At 51.6% G+C, this 14,200-nt stretch overlaps 1 protein-coding gene across 1 annotated transcript in view; it reads right to left on the bottom strand.

The window, feature by feature from the left end:
* Window positions 1-9,446, bottom strand: part of BCR (BCR activator of RhoGEF and GTPase) — a 123,637-nt gene extending 114,191 nt beyond the window's left edge. The window contains exon 1 of the mRNA XM_063085870.1: window positions 8,072-9,446. Coding sequence (XP_062941940.1) covers window positions 8,072-9,356 — 1,285 coding nt within the window. The 5' untranslated portion in view covers window positions 9,357-9,446. The remainder of the gene's footprint in view (window positions 1-8,071) is intronic.
* Window positions 9,447-14,200: the final 4,754 nt, after the last annotated feature.

Genomic DNA, 14,200 nt, shown 5'->3' with positions numbered 1-14,200 from the left:
AATTACACATGTCCCCTTAAAATTTCTTGCTAAGTGGTGTTCAGTCAACTGAAATTAGATGCATGAGGAGGAGACTCCATGAGACCAGACAGGAGGTCAGACAGCCTGATGCCCACCACTCCAAAGAAGCCCCCCAGGGAGAGAGGTCGTCCTCTCCGGCTGACAGAGGCCAAGGGAGAATTTAGTCCTTGCATAAGCCCACAACATGGCAAGTGCCAGGCTACCAAGGGAGTCCAGATCTTCTACCTTCTTTCCCAGGACTAGGTCAACATACATTGCCTCAAGGCCACTTCGAGAATGTTCCCCAATACCTTGTTATGTGCGGAAAATCTTCCCACTCTACTGGCATACCAAGTGACCCCAGCAGCACTTTACAAAAGGGAGCACCTCAGGCCTTTAAAGTGAAGTGAATCTTCAAGAGCTCTCCTCGAGCCAACAGCAGCACTTGAGTCGAGGACCTTCTTGGGCTGCTCTGTTCCTGGCTCTGCCTGGCTGGCTCCTGCTGTGGCTGGTGCTTGCGGTCTCCAGCTCTTCTTCCGGTGTCCTGTCAGCTGTCTCCTGGCTAGCCTGGTGAAGGCTCCTTCCTAGTGCTCCCTGGTCACTCACTGGCTCCCTGGGCAATGCACCAGACCCTCTGTGCACATGGCCAGCCATCTCTGCAACTCCACCACATCTTCCCAGCCGGATCTCCTCCTTCTGCCCCTCCCAGAACCTGCTCACACCCGACCACAGTCAGCAGCACAGTCAGCACCCACAATCCTTGACTGCTGAATGGGAAAGGCAGATGGACAGCAATGACCTTTTAACAAATCTGTCTTCTCAGGCCCCTCGCCATACACAACCTGCTCAGCAAAGTGCCCAGAAGGAGCTATCAAGAGTTGGGACATCTCTCTCTTGGAGACTTATAAAACAAGAGAGGGCAACATGTCCCTAGATGGCTGACACTTTCAAGGACCTGCCTGAAGGCTGGACCCAGATGATTTCTATCATGGTACGTAGATTTAGTGGCTGTCCTCCCACCAGACTGAAATGACCTGCTGGGAGGGCCTGACTCATGGTACTTGTATTTGCCAAACAACTGATCAAGGTCCCCTCCACCTCTGTGTCTGCTCTAATGTGATCAACGTCACCTCTCAGTCTGAGGAAAGAGGCCAGCATCAGCCCCCTCTGCTTGACCTTGGGCATATTATTCTAGGCCTTTTTGTTTGTCTCACACCCCCTCAGACCCTATCAGTTGATGGCATATAATTATGGTAATAATCTTGCTCCAGCCACTTCATAAGAATGTTTCAAGGGCCCATGAAACAGCCTCCATGAACGTCATGTTTACTACACAAGCGGGTGACCTAGTCTTCCTATCCCAGGCCCAGGCGGGTGCATCTATGAATGTGCCAGCTGCTCTTCCCTTGGGCACCAGCCACCCTCCAGTCCACAGTCATTTTGCGAAGTCGCAGCAGCAAGAGCTAGAATGCAAGACAGCTAATTAGCAAGCCCCAGTCTGAGGACTGGGGAAGCTCTAAGGTTGAACAGAGGAGGACCAACCCTCAGCAAAGAAGGAAAAATAACCGGCCACATAATCTCCAAAGCCAACAAGTTTCATTGCTGGGGCACCCGTATCATTAGGGCCCAGAAAACCCACTGCCACTTATCACACAGTGCTGCAGTCTGCATGTTTGTGGCCCCCACTCCAATTCATATGCTGAAATCTAATCCCCCAAACAACAGTACTAAGAGGTGGAGCCTTTAGGAGATGATTAGGTCATGAGGGCAGAGCACTCATGAATGGCATTAGTGCTCTCTGAGGGAGCCCACTAGCTCTTTGCTCCTACCACCATGTGAGTATACAGGGAAGGCAACATCCATGAGGAATGGGCCCTTCCCAGACACCAAATCTGTTGGCATCTTGATCTTGGACTTCCTAGCCTCCAGAACGGTGATCAATAAATTTCTGTTGTTTATAAATTACCCAGTCTGAGGCATTTTGTTAGAGCAGCCCAAACATATAGGATTAAGTGGATTTGAGCCAGAACAGGGAAAGGTCTCAGCAAATAAAAACCTCAAAGATGGGGAGTCTCGTCCATCTTCAACCCACAAACTCCTATGGTGCCCAAGACACTAATAGACCTATGTAGACTCAGAGCACTGTCATCATCAAACACTGTTAAAGGGGTCAGAGTGTGGCATATCGTATGGGACAAAGGGGCAGGATGGACTCTGTCCTTGTCTTAAGGATTTCATGCCCCATTGAAGGAAGCCAGACAGACACAGGATGAACAGGAAATAGCTGCAAACATACAGTTAAAGAAAGACAGGTAGTTAAGGGAAGACGCTTTAACATCAGAAAGGTCTTGTTTTTGTTTGTTGGTTTTTAAAAGGCAAGGCCCTTGGAGGTAAGTCTTTCTACAAACCCATGAATAAAGGCAAGGGAGAATTTTCCTGGCAACAGTACTCACAGTACTATGCACATAGAAAATGCTCAAAAAATACTTTTGAGTGATTGAATAGGAAAAGGTGACTGCCTTGGTAAAACGGTAGAGATAAACAAGGTTGAAGATGAGAAATTTGAAAAAAGTTGTGTTAATAATAATTTCTAAAAGTATAGAAAAAATTAGAGAATTGAAAGAAAGGCCCTTAGCAATGACCTGGTACAACCCCTAAATTCTTAGATGAGACAGAAATATGGCAGCACAGAAAGCACTGACAGGTGGCTCTCCAATGCCTGGCTCACTGTCGTGTTGGCTCCATGAGACTGCCTAACACCACTTAACACTTTACTCAAATCTTCCCTAAAGCACAGCTGGGGGAGGCCAGCTGCCTCTGCCACGACACCCCTTCCCTCTGCTGCTCAATAAGGGACTCACCGAGTGTTATGGGCTGGACTGTGTCACCCCAAATTTTGTCTGTTGAAGCCCTAATCCCCAGTACCTCAGAATGTGACTGTATCTGGAGAAAAGAACTTTTAAGAGGTAATTAAGTTAAAGTGGGGTCTTTAGGGTTGGCCCCACTCCAATCTAACTGATGTCCCTATAAGAAGAGGAAATTTGGACACAGAGAGACACCAGGGCACTCGTGCACAGAGGAAAGACCATGTGAAGGTGGCATCTGCAAGCCAAGGAGAGAGGCCTCAGAGGGAACCAACCCTGCTGCACCTTGATCTTGGACTTAGTCTCCAGAAGTGTGAGAAAATAAATTTCTGTTGTTTAAGCCACCCAGTCTGTGATATTTTGTTATGGGGCAGCCTTAGCAAACTAATATACCGGGCTACTCCAAAGTGGTGGGTGTGAAAGCCAAGGAAATATCACCATCACTATCAGGTGTTTTCTTAAAGAAAACACACCTGTTAAGCATCAGAGATGGGGAGTTAAGGGTGAGAGTGCTGCTCCAGGGAACTTCAAAACCCTACTTGAGTGAAATAAGCCAGACACAGAAGGACTAATATACATGACTCCACCTATATGAGGTACCTAAGATAGGCAAACACATGGAGACAGTAGAATGGTGGCTGCCAGGGGCTGCGGGGAGAGGGGATGGGGAGTTAGTGAGTAATGGGTATGGAGTTTCAGTTTGGGAAGATGAAAAAGTTCTACAGATAGATGGTGGTGATGGCTGCACAACAATGTGGTGTACGTAATGTCACTGAATTGTACACTTTTTCTATTTTGGTGGCTGGCCTGTATGGGGATCCATACCCTTGACCTTGGTGTTATAAGGCCGTGCTCTAACCAACTGAGCTAACCAGCCAGCCCATGAAAACTGTACACTTAAAAATGGTCAAAATGGTACATTTTATGTAATATATATTTTACCACAATAAAAGTAACAATAATAAATCTAGAACATGTTACATAAATAAAATTTTAATTAAAATAACTACATTTTCAAAGAAAAATCCCAATTGAACTACAATAGTTGTATTCTAGCCAAGGTCAAGAACTCCTGTGGGATTCATAGTTAATTCAATACACCACCACCCCCTGAGCCTTGATCCAAAAAGCAGTAGCCTTAGCCAAAACTCAGACCTATTGTTTGGCAACCTGAGAATGCTTCCAAGATGCCCATTCATTCACTCTGAACATGGAACCCTTTCAAACCACAGGGGTGAGGTGCAGCTGGTCCTCATGCGTGTCTGTGTCCTCTCCCAAGTGTGCTCCCATGTACAGCTCTCTTGGACTCTGTCCAGATGAGGACAGTTGCATATACAGGCCCTGTAGGCCACAGGCCTCCCAACCAAGGAAGGGAGGTAGCTACTAAAGCCAGAAACAATAAATTAGGCAAAAGGGAGTCATAGGGAAGGCACGGTCCCCTGGACCCACTCAGATCAAGATTACGCCCAGCTCCTTTTTTAGCGAATGTTCCAGAATGCTTCATTCTGCTCCCAAAACAAGTCACCCTTCCTGAGCCAGAGAACCCTTGTGAAATTTTATCTACACTCCTGTTGATGCCTTTAGCAGTTTCAGACTCTACCCTGATCTGCCCATTGTGCTTCTAGTCACGGAGAGGAGCTTGTTCTCAATCTAGTGGCAGCCACAAGCCTCTGGTCTAAAGAGACAACAGCGGAGCTGACGCGAGGCCTGGGTGACCTTTTACTGCCCCACAGTTACTCACTCAAACTGGTTGCCAGTCCAGTCAATCACCCAAGGGAAAAACAAAGTAGTGATCATTCTGACGCCAACACATCGCTGGAATCCAAAGGGCAAATTAAGCTGTTTAATAAAAATGTGAAAACACAGGGCAGCAACTCCCATGAGAGTCCACGAAGAAATGTGAGATCTGAGGGTCACATCTCAAGACAGACACCTGGAAAAGGATACAGGGGCACATAGGGCTGGGTGTTTGGATCAATACTTCCTCAGACCTAAAAGAAGAAAGGACCTTCTCTTTCCCGCAAGGGCTTGCCAAAGTCCTCTGAGTGGAAAGTTAAAGTAAAGGGATGAAATTAGCAAGAAATGGGTACAGTCAAAAAATGCTTCCCAATGACCAACGCAACTTTCCAATCCAAGCCCAGTGAAAAGGAGGATCTTTCAGTGCCACATGTTTGGTTCTGAGACAGGCTCTCTTAGGAGGCCTAAAAATGAACCAGAAATTCCTGCCTTTAAAAAACACACAGTCCATGCCACGACGTGGATGAAACTTCAGGTCATTATACTCAGTAAAATAAGCCAATCCCAAAAAGACGAATATTCATACTGAACGATTCCACTTATCTGAGATACTTGCAGTAGTCAAATTGATAGAGACAGAAAGGAGAATGGTGGTTGTCAGAGGCTGGGGGCAAGGGTGTGGCCCATATGTACAATGGGAAGGGCTTGCACACAGTAGGGCTCACAGCCATGTTATTGCCCCACAAGCGGGCCCCAGGTGCTCGGAGCTGGAAGGACCCTGGACCGACCCAGTCATGCTTTCCAGGTGGCAGTGTGGGGCAGTAGATAGAATATTACAGGGCCACCGTGTTCCAAAAGGAATGGCTCTACATTCACACAGGGACCTGGAATCCCAGCTCTGCCACTTCCTGGTTGTGTCTTTACCTGTAAATGGGCAGCCCCACCACTAGGTGATGGAAGAGCCCATGAGAGGCCCAGCATGAAGCACCTTGTCACCATGCCCGGCACAGAGTGACATGTGGTGATTTCAACTCCTTCCCTTAAATATCAGGGTCCCTTAACTCAGAAATATGAGAGCCCACTCATCCAAATGGATTCCGAAGTTATTAGATGCAGGCCTCCAGGTCTGCTGCTGCAGAGCCTTAGGGTGACTTTCTCCCCCTCCCTGCACTGTGATTTTCTTCATTGTTCCTTTTCAGACCAGCAGGCTCCCTGGCCATGTAAAGAATATCAGAAAACAGGACAGAGACAGATGGCTGAGCTAGCGCGGGATCCCTCTTTCCCTGCCAGTCACACATAGCCACACGTCAGAGGACTGCTGGGCACAGGGTTTAAAGGCTCCCAGAACTAAAACAACCAGGAGATTTAAAACCTAACAGGATCTAAACTCATAAACTGTATACCACCAAGAGTGAACCATAATGTAAACTATGGATTTTGGGTGATAATGCTTTGTCAATGTAGGTTCATCAACTGTAACAAATGGATCCCTCTGGTGCGGATGTTGACAATGGAAGAGGCAGCGGGTGTATGGGAAATCTCTGTACCCTCTGCTCGATTTTGCTACAAACCTAAAAACACTCTAAAAAAATTCTTAAAAAAAAAAAAAGCAACTGTCTGAGGGAAATAATATAATCCCTTTTAAACCTTAATCATCAAAAAATGTCTGAGGAAAACAAAAAAAAACCTAACAGGAGAGAGAATGTGGGGACCTTGAGGGCATTCAGAGAAGGATCTAGAAAGTCCTAAAAGTGGGTCCAAGTTGTAAAATTAACTCAGCCATTTCCTGAGAACCTACCCTTGTGACTTGCTGGGCCTCACTTCCTTCTAATTCCTATTTTTACCTGCTCTGACTTGCACTGGAGGTCTGATGATGTGATTCGTGGGTCATGTCCACAGGAGCTGTAGGAAAGGATGGGACCAACTTTCTGGAAACTCAGAATTCCACACCAGCAAGAGAATATCATTTCAGACTGCAAGTCTCCATGAAAACCTCTCATTTTCTTCTTTATTAATAATGTTCTCCTGCACACAGTGCTGAGGGCAACTTGAAGCTGGCTCACCCAGGCAAGAGCTGGCAGAACAAGAATAGTGCCCAGTAACTACAGGGCAACTCTCCAGCCCCCGAACGAGATGCTGTGCCTACAAAGGAGGCTTCTGAACAACTACACCTTTCCAGCCCCCACTAGGGACTTAGGGAATGCAGCTGGGCTAGGCTGCAGGTCCCAGCCAGCACCAAAGCCAACCCCAGCTGCAAATGGAAGATTAGCAACTGGAAGTACCTAAAACAAACAGAACAGAGTGTTGATGGCAAAAAGGCAGCTCGAAAGAGCCAAAAATAGCCTCACTTGTTTCAAGAGGATTCTGACAAATGAAGCACATCCAACTCCATCAGCAGAAAAAGAAAAATCAATGGAGCAGAAACCCAGTTCAGCCCAACAGGGACCATGTCTCCAAGAGACTTCCCCAGCCCACCCTCTCCCTACCACAATCGCAAACTGCTGGATCTCAAAACCTACTCCCACCACCCAAACACCTAATGGCATTTGTATACAGCACATAAATTATGTACACAATCCTATGGGGTTAATCTTAGGGCTGGGGTCAGACCATGGATTGGGAGCCTGAAATAAGCACTTGTGAGTACTTGTCCTTGGGAAGATGAGGAGACAGGAGCACACTGGAGGATCAGAAAATGGGACTGGGTTAAGAGGCACCAAGGAGCCTGTGGGTGAGTAATGATGGGTGAGGTCTCCCATCAAAGCCAGGCAGATCAGAACGGGTGTGGCTCTGCTTCAGCCCCAGATAAAATCTTCATCTGCTCCTTTGCAGTGGCCCACTGAGTCAGAAATGCCTGTCGCCTCACCTTCTAATTCCTATTTTCACCTGCTCTGACTTGCATTCAGTGCTGTTGGCTAGCAAGCGAACCTGACACTTTCATGGCTAGCCCATCTTGGGTTCCCCAAATGTGTCAATATAAATCCCTCCAGGAATAGTGGGGTGGTGGGGAATATCCAAGACACGGAAACATCCGTGCTAAAAACATTCCATATAGGTGGCAGAGATGACTCCGGCTTTATACCATCCTCACTGTCCAGCACGGAGAGATCACAGGGCAAGGAAATTACAGCCCAGGACACCTTCCTCCCAACTCACAGGCTGTATGTTCACAAAAAACACGTTTTCCTGGTGCTCAAGATCCCAAGGAAGGAACCACCTGCCATTCCACACAGCACCCCAGCCCAATCCCACTGCAAATACTGAGAGCCTGAATTCAAGAGCAAGGGGGGGTGGGATGGAGTTAGTTCAGGCTCTCAGGATCAGCATAAACCAGAACAGCACTTGAAAATCACTCAAAAAAGTATCTACCCATTCCTCCCTCTGCAACTTCCTCTTTTGCATTCCCTGCCCCTTAATAGTTTCTAGCGCTGGTGCAGGTGTGCCCACCCAAGGTGGCACAAGATACGCACCTGTGTCTCCATGGAAAGTGCCGTCTCCATCGCTGGGCCATATCTGACCGGTCTTCCGGACGCCCACGATGGTGGCCTCGGACACGACAACCTGGCACTGCCGGTGCCGCTTATGGCACTGTGGCGTGGGGGGGCTGCTGCTGTCAAAGGACTGCTGCGAGTTCTGTGAGGGCGAACGGCTCTTATCCCGGAACATACGGTAGGTGGTGGGGCTCGGGGACACACGGCTGGACTGGCCGGAGGAGAAGTCCTCCTCGCTGGAGGTGAGGTTCTCGTTGGAGCTGCAGTCCGGGGTGTAGCCGCCTCCACAATCCTCAAAGCTCCGGGGGGAGTAGGACCTGCGGGGCCAGGTGAGGCGCTTCTCCTGCTCCGAGGTGCTCTGGCTGCGCAGGAGTGGGCCCTTGCCTTCCCCTTCCACCATCATGCCCCCAACATAGATGCTCTGGTAGGGCTGGTACTCTAGGGGCGGCCAAGGGGGCCTGGTGCCGCCATTGGCGTTGATCAGGTTGTCCTTCAGGAAGCGGGGGTTCAACTCGGCGTCCTCGTAGTCGCCATCGAGGCCGCAGCTGCTCTCCGAGGAGCGTCCCCGGTAAGGGGGCCTGGACGCGTCCCCCAGGCCCGGCCCGGCGTTCTGCTGGGACTTCTTGCGTTCCATTTGCATGGCTTGGCTGCCCAGAGAGCTGATCCTGTCCGACACCTCTTTGTCGTTTACCTTTACCAGGCCGCGCTCGTGGTGAAACTCGACGTTCACGTAGAAGGGCTTCTCGGCGTCCGCCGCACCAGGCTGGCCATGGCCCTTGCGGATCCTCTCGAAGTTAGACCTGAGCGCCGCCACGCTGGTGGGGGCCCCCCGGTCTTCCCGGTCCGCGGGCGCGGCGGCCCCGGGCCTGCGGGCAGCCGCGGGCCTGGCCTTGCCCGGGGAACCCTCTCCGTCGGGCCGGGCCTCGGACTCCTCTGCCGGTGGCGGGTCGGCGCTGTCGCCGGGCGCTGGCGGTGGACGCGGCGCGGGCGCGCGGGGCTCGGCGGCGCCGTCGGGGGGCTGCGCCGCGCGCCGGAAGCCCCAGCGCTGCCGGTCGTAGCTCTTCTTCTCCTTGGCCAGCAGCGTCTGCAGGTAGATCATGCGGAAGCGCTCCTGGTTCACCTCCTGCTCCAGGCGCCGGATGGAGGCCTTGCAGCGCTCCAGCTCCTGCTCGATGTCGCCCACCGAGCGCAGCTCCATGCGCGGCGGCTCCGAGTCCGGGAACTGTGCCTTCCACGCCTCGGCGAAGCCCACCGGGTCCACCATGGCGCGGCCGGCCTCACCTGCGCCGCCGGGCTGCGCGCGGGGCCCGCCTTAGCGGCGGCGCGGCGGCCTCGCCAGGCCCGACCTGGGGTGCCTGGCGGCCCCCATGGCCCCGCGCGACGGCTGCGGCGGCGAACAATACCCGTCCTCTCCCGGGCCGCAGGTGAGGCGGCGCGGGGCGCGGGGTGCCGGGCGAGGCGCGCGCGTCGGGGGCGGGGCGGGGCGCGCGCGCGGGCGGGGGAGGGGGCGCGGGGCTGCGCGCGCCGCTATTGTGTGCGGGGTTCCTCGGCTCGGCGCGTGGTGGACGCTGCCCTCCGCTCGGCCCGGACGCCGCTAGCCTATGGCCGTGGCCAGCGCGCTCCTGTCCTCTCGCTCCCGCGCTGCCCCGCAGCCCCGCCGCCGCCTCGTTCCCGGCCGCCGCGCCCGGCCCAGCCGCTCTCGCCGCACTCCCGCTCGGCCCGCACCCGGCGCCGCAGGAAGGGGAGGGCCGGGGGCGGTGGCCGCGGCGCGGCTGACGGAGCGGGGAGGTCCTCTTAAAGGGGCCGCGCCGTGGGCACCGGGGGGGCCGCTCCATCACCAAGCTGCTGACCCCCTTCCGTCCCTGCGCGCTTGGGAAAATTGAGGCCCTGATGGCAGCGAATCCGGCTGTCCAACTCTCAACCCAGAGGTTCCCCAAATAAAGGACACGGACCGGCTGGTTCAGAGACCCTTCCAACGCGGAGGCCGATTCTGTACTCCTGGACCAGGAACGCCTGGCTCCTTATTTCCCCTCAGCCCGGGCATTAACTTGTGTCAGAGCTGAGCACGCTAGGGGACACCCAGCGGGGCCTAACCCAGAGAGGGGGGCAGGGGCGGGGCAGGACACCCAGCAAGGCATGAGGGGCCAGGCTGGGTCACCACCGCCAGCAGTCCCTGTGTGCCAACGGGCCTCGGGCGTTGTGGACCTGGGGTGGGTGATGAAGAACAACTGCCACACGGGATTGTCACAGAGACACCACGCGCTGGGTGATAAATAGGAATTTCTTCCCTTGGTCACTCAATACCTACAACTCCCTTCCTGGTGTCCTGAGCCATGCGTTTGTCCCCTGGCCTCTCCTGAGCTCCAGAGGCCAGTATAGTTTTTCCCGGGACTACCTGATTCAGAACTTAGCTGATGAGCCTTCCTCTAAGGCGGTCGCAGCCTCCACCCTGGCTACAGGGCTGGGTGGGAGACAGAACAGTCCAGAGCAGGTAGAGAAATTAAAGTCTTTGATCATTCCCCAGGGGTACCCAGAGATCTGACACACACAGCAGAAAGCACTCTGTAGGGAGTTTGATGGGCACAAAATGAAAATACCCAAATCAGCCTACTGGGTGAGGGGGAAAGGAAACAGGATTTAGCATCTGAAGAACTGGGCTTGAGTCCTGACTGCCTCCCCCTCTTTGTGCCTCAGTTTCCCGGGTATTGAAATGAGAACAAGAACATCTGCCTCTGAGGGCCGTTGTCCCTGCATGGATGCAAAGAGTTATCACTCTCTCCCACCAGTTCTTGTGCCACCCAGAGCAGATGCCCTGATGTCCAATCTAGAGGAGCAGAGCTCCAGAACTAGCAGCAGGTTCAGGTTTTCCCCACTCCCAGCTGCATGGGAGAATTGCTCGGCAATTCTCTTCCACTTTCTGAGCCTCAGGTTTGTCCTCATTTGTAAAAGTTAAGCACTGTGTGCTTTAGCACCCAGGTGGGGCAAACATAAAGCACACCTGGACAAATGGCATGTGGGGTTTGTTCCGTGATTGCTTGTTAACTTTGGTGCCCTGGGAGAATGTCGGTGCTGCTAGAAAATCCTTGAGGCCCTGCTTTCAGGCTCTGTGGGAGCTGCACAGCTCACTGCCGCCCCCTGCAGGCCTCTCTACGCCCCTGTCATCCTTGTCTCCTTGGACCCAGCAAACTTTCTCATCCCCAGCCAAGAAGGCTATAAATGGCCCATTTTGTAGCCCAGAAGACTGAGATGCTGGTGGTGTCCTGACTTTGTGGCCAGTGGGGCAGAGAGAAGCTGGAATTCCAGGAGTGAGACCCTGAGCAGAGCTCTTGTCCTCGGTGGCCTCTTCTTTAAAATGAGTATAATAAATCCTGCCATCACAGGGTCATGGTCATTATTAGCTGCCTTCTCCAAGTGACCTACTTAGGTCATCCAGTGAGTAGGTCAAGCAAGATGAGAACCCAGGACTCCAGAACTCTGGCCATCCACAGAAAGAATCCCCAAAACACAGACTGCTTTTTTCCCTTGCTGACCGGACCCCTCACTTTCCAGGGGGAATTGTGAGCTTATTACGGCCTATATTATGATTAAATGCCTGGAAAATAAAGGAATACTTGGGGGGGGGGCTTCATCTAACAGTGAGATGTCCCTTTCTCTGGTTCATAGGCCCCAAGTCAGCCCCACCTTAAATATTTTATACATAAACAAACTCACTTTGGAAACTCTGAAGCTGTTTAGTTTGGGTTTGCAGGCTCCATTCTCTTGGCATAGCAAATGGCTTGTTGATGGGCACAAGGACACATCCAGATAGTGGCTTTCTCCCCCATGGAACAGCATATTCTGGCCCCAAGGACACTCCTCCACCCTTGGGACTTTCCTGAAAATGCTCCCAGCCTGGGACTCTGGCTCTTTCCTGCAGAGCTTTCTTATCATCCAGCCCTCCCTAGGCAGAGAAGTGAGGAGGGACACATGAAACATTCTGTGGTTTCCCCATTCGGTGTCTGTCCCAGCTAGATCTAAACTCTGCAGGGACACAGACCTGTTTGTCTTGTTCCCCCATGTCCCCTAAGTGCTTATCATGCAGTAAGTGCTCAGCTTACTGGTCAAATAAGGAGTCAGACGTGTGTTTTTGTGCATGTGTGTGTCTGTGTGTGTCCTGGAGGAGTGCACAGCCCAGGGGGAGAGATGCAAACGTGTCTGGGAAGCAATGGTAGGGTAGTCAGAGCTGGGCCATGGCAGAGGTGTGTGTGTGCCATGTGGGGGATCCAGGAGGAAGCAGAGGTCTGGAGAAGATCTGTTGCGGGAGGTGACACCTGAGCTGGTCCTAAGGACAAGGAATGGAGAGGAAAGGCAAGGAGACTTCGAAGTTGTAGGTGTGTTTGAGGAACAGCTGGGTTAGGAAATGAGGCTGGTATGAGTGGTAGGAGGCAAGATCATAGGTGAGGCAGGGCCTGTAGGCCTGTAAGAAGTTTGGGTTTTGTCCTAAATGCAAGGAAAAGCTTCTAAAAGGTTCTAAGTTTGCACTGTCCAATAGAATTTTCTACCATGGTGGGCGTGTTCTGTAATTTCTGCTGTACAATACGGCAGCCACTAGCTTCCCCAGGTGATTGCTGAGCACCTAAAAAGTGCCTGGCACAACTAAAGAACTAAATTTTTAGTTTAATTAAATTTTAGTGAATTTAGATGTAAATAGTCATGCTGGCTGCTGTATTGGATAGCTCAGTAAGCAGTGGGTGACTTGCTGGAATTTGTTGTGTGAAGAGTTGGTGGTTGGGAGGTGGTAGTGGGGTGAACTGTTGGGGGCTTTGGCAGTTGTCTGGGTGGGGGAGGTGTTGGTCACCCAGAGTAGGGTAAAAGCAAGGTGACAGAGAGAAGGGGTCGGATTCCAGTACCATTCTGGAAGCAGAGCTCATAGGACTTATAGATGGATTGAGAATGGGGTATGAGGAAGGACCAGCTACAGGGGCTACAGGGGGACACTTACTGCAGTGGGCAAGCAGGATTGCATGAAGCTGCATGAGTCTTCAGGTACCCAGAGTCCATCTACAGGTAGGAGTCAGGTGGACAGAGGGTGAGTCCGTGCCACTGAGGAGCAAGTAAAGACCACAGATAGAAACTGGAGTGTTGTCAGTGAATAGCTGGTGTTTGTAGCCACAGGGCTTGAGACCCTCCCCCTGTCCCCAGGGGGCTGGGTGGGGAAGGGGTATGGGCTGGACTAGGAGGGAAGTAGAGGCAGAGAGATTGAGGACTGGTCAGGGAGGTGCAAGGGACCAGGAATTCGAGAAGAGAGACTCAGGAGGGCAGAGCCCTTGTGTGGACGTGTGCTGTGCACTCAGGTGGAAGGATGGTGGCTTGGGCTGGTGTTGCGAGGCCAGCAGAGCAGAGAGTTGTCCTAGAGCTTGGCTGCAGAAGCTGGAGGCTGGTTGGGCCCCGAGCCCTGCCCCAGAGAGCCTTCCAACAGCTCCAGCAGGCAGAGGAGGCTTCACCAAGGGCTCCACAGCTGTTTCCAAGCAGTGGGTGACATTTATTTTCTCCATCATTATGCTTTTCTGAATTCTTCATAACGAAAATATCTTTATTGAGGTATCATTGAAGTATGATAAACTGCGCATATTTAAAGGTTGCGATTTGATGAGTTTTGACATCTGTGTACACTGTGACACCATCACAATTAAATAACAAACATTTCCATCATCCCCAGTAGTTGTTATATTTTTAAACCTCATAACTAAAATCGAACAGGGAAGTGGGATGTTTGGTGATGTTTTTTCCCTCAATTTTCCTTTTTCTGGAAGGAGAGGATGGAACCGAACAGCCCCTTCTGCTGGAGAGAACACAGACCTTTTGATGCCTCAAAACCCTGGGGATGGAAACAACCCAAATTTCCATCCAGGATAAATAGAATGTGGTATATCCAATACGATGGAACATTATTCGACCATATAAAGGAATGAAAAGATATAAACTGTGGTACATCTGAACAATGGAGTATTACTCAGAGCTGAAAAGAAATAAGCTATCAAGCCTTTAAAAGACATGAAGGAACCTTAAATGCATATTACTAAGTGAGAGAAGCCCCTCTGAAAAGGCTGCATACTGTGTGATTCCAAC

This window comes from Cynocephalus volans, chromosome 2 (assembly GCF_027409185.1).
Source record: "Cynocephalus volans isolate mCynVol1 chromosome 2, mCynVol1.pri, whole genome shotgun sequence".
Classification (NCBI taxonomy): domain Eukaryota; kingdom Metazoa; phylum Chordata; class Mammalia; order Dermoptera; family Cynocephalidae; genus Cynocephalus; species Cynocephalus volans.
This window is presented reverse-complemented; position numbering and strand designations above follow the sequence as displayed.